Raw genomic sequence first — 5,335 nt, 5'->3', positions numbered from 1 at the left:
CCGAAGATTTGTATGGAATTTCCAAGTGAGGATGCAACCTACAAATTCTACAATGTCTATGAATATCATGTTGGTTTTAGTATTCAAAGAAATCTTATTCGAAATAATACATCGGGTGTACTTACCATGAGAACTTTTACTTGTAGTAAAGAGAGTTATTATAGAGAAAGATCCAATCAGGAACAACCAAAGAAAGAGCACTTAGATGTCCGTACAGGTTGTAATGCACACATGAGAATAAATCTCTCTGAAAAGGGTGTTTATATTGTGAAATCTTGAGACCGAGCATAACCATTGTACAACCACTTCATCAAAAAGAAAGCTTCTAAGGTCACAAAGAGAGATGAGTGAGGCAGAAAAGGCCTATGCAGAGATAGCCGATTCGGCAGGATTGAAACCAAAGCAAACATATGACCTTTTGGCAAAGCAAGCTGGTGGTAGAAAACATCTTTGCTTTTTACCAACCGACTACAAGAACTACTTAAGGTCAAAGCGCATGTATGATATAGCACTTGGAGATGCTGGAGCGCTAATGCAATATCTTCAAAGGCGGGTTAAGGAAGACCCAGCATTTTATTATGCCGTGCAACTTGATGAAGATGATCAAATTACAAACATTTTCTGGGCTGATGGAAGGTCATTGTTAGATTATGATTGCTTTGGAAATGTTGTGTGCTTTGATACTACTTATAAGACAAATGGATATGGTCGACCCTTTGCTCCTTTTTTTGGCGTTAATCACCACAAGCAAACGGTAGTATTTGCTGGAGCATTATTATATGATGAGAAGGTGGAATCATTTGAATGGTTATTTCATACTTTTACACACGTTGTCGGAGGGAAAGCTCCTAAAGTAATATTAATAGATCAGGATGCAGCCATGAGTAAAGCTATTGAAATTGTATGGCCGAATACAACTCATCGGTTGTGTGTTTGGCATATGTATCAGAATGCAGCCAAACATCTGAGCCACGTATTTAATCGCTCAAAATCCTTTGAGAGAGACTTTAGTTACTGTGTTTATGATTGTGAGGATGAAAAATAATTTTTAGGAGCTTGGGATGATATGCTTAAAAAGTATAACCTTTATGAAAATACCTGGTTGAAAGATTTATTTGGAAACCATACTAAATGGGCTTTAGTGTACGGGCGTCGAGTTTTCTGTGCTGATATGAAAAGCACACAAAGAAGTGAGAGCATGAATAGTGTAATTAAACGGTTCTTGGACCCCAAACAACGGTTGCTGGATTTTTTTAATCACTATGAAAGTCTTTTGGAAGAGCGTTGCCAAGCTGAGTTGATATCTGATTTTTATGCTAATCAAAGCACTCCAAGAGTAGAATTTTCAGACATGCTCAAGCAAGCTGCTAGCTTCCTCACACCAAGTGTCTACAAAATTTTTCGAGCAGAATATGGATGCTTCTTGAATTGTGCGATATATGATTGTGGTGCGAATGAGACACTGAACACGTATATTGTCACTAGCGGGGACAATGAGAAGAAAAGAGAGTGTACTGTACGATGTGATCTTTCTAATGACAATATAACATGTTCTTGTTTAAAATTTGAATTTGTTGGTGTTCAATGTTGCCATGTCATAAAGGTTTTGGATACCATGAACATCAAGCAGCTTCCGGAAAAGTACTATTTGAAAAGATGGCGAAAAGATGCCAAAACTGGTAGGGCGGTTCCAGTGGAAAAAGAGAATGAATTCAATCCTAAGGTGGATATGGCAAATTGGTTCAGTTCCTTAATAAGAACATATACCTCACTTCTTTCTAGGGCTTCACAAAGACATGGGGCGTACAAGTACGCTCTTCAATTAGCAAAGGAGTTTATGCTTAATGTTGAAGAAATTTTGTTAGAAGAGGGGGAAGATCAGATTTTGAATACTGGTACAAGTATTGAAGAGGAAGGACAATGAGAGAAAGCTTTGCCTCACACTGCCAAATCAAAGGTTTCATTGAAAGCACCAAAAGGCATTATAAAAAAAAATGGAGGTCGAGGGCGCAAAAGATTCAAAGGTGGATTAGAAAAAAATAACAAAAAAGATAAAGGTAAGAATATAAAACTATTATATTTTCTATTTATATGATTTTCTATATTAAAATTTGATTAAACTAATATTTATTATTTTGTCAAAAAAAAAATTCAGAGAAAAATATAGTTGTTGAAAATACATTAAAACATGCATCATTGGAGTCTGCATCGAATGGTAGCCCAACAGTAACACCTCCTTTATATTTTATGGTAATAGTATATTTACTTTTTACTTTGAACTAGTGTTCTTAAATCTAGTGTATATTATTGATTCACTGTAAAATTTATGTAGGCACCACCTATTTATGGATCTGCATCAGAATTACTCAATGCCATGAATGTTATGTCTGGTGGGAATGCTACACTAGGTAAAATACTTCTTATACTAATGTATCAGATTTCATAGTACTCAATTGAACTAAATGCTACTTTTTGTAGGCACAGCTATTAGAGGTGGAGATACATGAGAAGATGAAATGGCTTCATGGACTTAAATAGCTTATTAACACAAATATTTGATTCAATAATGATGTTGGAGTTTATGTGTATCCATTCATAGCTTAATGATATTTCAAATTTATGTCGTGCCAATCGCACTTGATACATTGATATAAAAGAGGAATTGATTGTGTTGTTATACGATTTCTATTTAAGTGATGCTTTTTAGCAAAGTTCAATGATAATTCAATATATTGAATTTTGTGTGTATCTGTACCAGCAGCAAAGTTTCAATTATCAAAGCAATTTTATTACTTAGATGTGTAAAGTTTGACAAATTTTGTTCCTAATCATAAATACTATTTTATGGCATTGCTTCTGGTAAAAATTGGTATGGCTCTCGGTATACTGGTAAAAAATTACAAAGTATGGCAAACAATTATATTTATATAAGAAATTTATTTAAAAAGAATCTAGCTATTCACTTCTTAATTAAAACTATCCATCATTTTGTACTATCTTCCATAAAGGTCCTGCTTGACCATCCATAATTTTACCGTTACACAAACTGGTACTAATTACCAGTAAATCTAACAATCATTTTGAAATTTTAATAGTAAATTAACAAAAGAGTGTTATGGAAATTTGTGAAAAATAAAAAAGGTATTATGAGAATTTGTAAGTACAAATTGATGTTGAAGAAACATTTGCACAAAGCAAAAATTATTTGGTAGACAAAATAAAAAAATTAAATTCACCATATGCTGGAAGAAATATGTTAAGCATCAATAATTAACGACAAAAGAAAAAACTTTAGAGAAAGATTAAATTGGCATGTTCTTTCATTGGAGCTGTGCTAGGGATTTGATTCCAAATTACAAGAGAGAGAAGGGAAGGAGTCATTTCCTTTTTTTTTGGTTTAACAGGGAGAAAAGCTAACGCTGTTAGCATTAATTCAATCAATTTGAATCAGATCTGATCGTGCGGCCTAAGAAGGCTTTGGATAGGAATCTTGTCCAAATGACTTCGGACCAAACCAGGTACACTTATGAAGTCTCTCCGCTGGCCGGCCCCAGAAAGATAAAATTGGTGACTGTTTAAAACATAGATAGAATATGCCAACTTATTAAATGAAACTATACTTGCATTTTGCTATACATTTCACATTTTGCTATACTTGCATTTGAGACTAACCCCTCATTGCACCATCGGAACACATTTTTTTTTAATTACAAATTTCTCTCAATACCCCTATTCATAGTACACAAAATTTTACTAGTTATTTTTTAGATTTTGTTTCAATTGCAATAATAGTATTATATATTTATATATAAATAAATTATTTGTGTAATAGTTTATTTTAATTTAACATATAATTTTTTTTACTATTTTTTAGTACAAAACAAGGTTTTGTCAAAAAAAAATATGAGTTTCCGATCTGATTTGGCTGATTCTGACCGATTCATCCGATTCCCGATTTCACGATCAAATAACCGATCCCGATTCTGATTCTAATTTTTTCTTCTATGGTTTAAAATGCATATTAGTTTAGGGTCCATTGGCTATTTGGTACTTTTAAATAGAACATCATGGTTTTGATTCTGCAACAGTGCAATCTCATTTAATTTCTATGTTTTCTTTGTTAGTCCTTTGGTCAGGTTTTTCTAATTTACTTAAAACCTTAACCTAGATCTATGTAAGAATTAAATAAGCACAGGGGAAACTACTTACTTTCCATCTTTATGGCCTTCCGTCTATTGCCTCTCAAGCAATATCAAAGGAATCGATGAAGTTGGCTTGATTGACTTGCTTGCACGCTCAACTGACAAATTACTTGGCTAGTGAGTCCTTCCAAAACTCTTGAACTCTCTCTTACTTGTTTCTGTCTCACGAATTGAAGGCAGAATATTTGATCTTTTATGGAGCAAGATGGTGGAGAATGATGATGATGAGTTCAAGGTTATGGAGACCCAGCCCTTTTATAACAGTGCAAAACTTGTTAAACAAGTTTGCCTAGTTAAAACTTGTGAAACAAGTTTGCCAAAAGATGTGAAAACGTGTGCAAATCAGTTTACACCTTTTCCTGAAAATTCCGGGCTAAATCGGAAACCAAATAAATGTTTCCAATTTCCTTATTTAGCCTAAATTTATCACTGCTATTATTTTAATCAACTATAATCGGTACATTAACAATTATAATTGATTAACATTATTCTATATATATTCGTAACCAAAACCTTATTTAAATATGTATAATGCCATGACTTAATTAATCACATTGTTTGGCATATTTTAATCATTAGATAAATGTAATCTTGCGACAGTATTTGATATCATAATCATAATGCACGTATGTCCAACTTAATTATTATAATTAGATGTCTCTAAATCCAACATTATTTTGGAAACTGAGCTCGTGGAACAACATGATTACTGCATTCCCTGTAAGTGGAATAGTGAATATGTTATTGCCTCTATATTCTTTAATTTTGTTGCTCCAGGATAATTAAAACCATATTTGCATTTGTACTTTTATGTTGATCATCCTTTTTTACTCTATAATTTTCGATCTGACACTTGCTTAAAATATTAAATTTGAAATGATAAGCCTCTTATTATTCTTGACAGACTTTCAGCCGCTGGAACCTCCAGAGGACGAAGAAGACATTGTTGTCACTTTTTTTTTTGGTGGGGAGCGATGGATGTGCCTGGGGATGTTGAGTATGCTTTGTAAAGCTGTTCTAAGGTGTTTACTGATTGGTTTGTTTAAATATGTTTATGAGGAGGTTGTTCAGGATTTTGTAACATTGCAATTTTTAAAAATATGAATAATTTATTTGACTTGAAAATAAATGTG

General features: G+C 33.1%; 1 protein-coding gene across 1 annotated transcript; it reads left to right on the top strand.

The window, feature by feature from the left end:
* The first annotated feature begins 343 nt into the window (after positions 1–343).
* Positions 344–2,507, top strand: LOC144554458 (protein FAR1-RELATED SEQUENCE 5-like). The gene is made up of 5 exons (XM_078302776.1): positions 344–884; positions 1,053–1,895; positions 2,156–2,250; positions 2,333–2,408; positions 2,479–2,507. The coding sequence occupies exons 1-5, from the start codon at positions 344–346 to the stop codon at positions 2,505–2,507; spliced, it is 1,584 nt and encodes a 527-aa protein (XP_078158902.1).
* Positions 2,508–5,335: the final 2,828 nt, after the last annotated feature.

Source organism: Carex rostrata, chromosome 5 (genome assembly GCF_964058835.1).
Source record: "Carex rostrata chromosome 5, lpCarRost1.2, whole genome shotgun sequence".
NCBI lineage: Eukaryota > Viridiplantae > Streptophyta > Magnoliopsida > Poales > Cyperaceae > Carex > Carex rostrata.
This window is presented reverse-complemented; position numbering and strand designations above follow the sequence as displayed.

What these genes read in the sequence shown, in the direction of transcription:
- LOC144554458 (XM_078302776.1), top strand. Translation starts at nt 344, where the DNA reads ATGAGTGAGGCAGAAAAGGCCTATGCAGAGATAGCCGATTCGGCAGGA. An exon ending in AGATCAGGATGCAGCCATGA is followed by an intron (nt 885 to 1,052) that starts GTAAAGCTATTG and finishes AATAATTTTTAG; the next exon opens with GAGCTTGGGATGATATGCTT. An exon ending in AGATCAGATTTTGAATACTG is followed by an intron (nt 1,896 to 2,155) that starts GTACAAGTATTG and finishes AAAAAAATTCAG; the next exon opens with AGAAAAATATAGTTGTTGAA.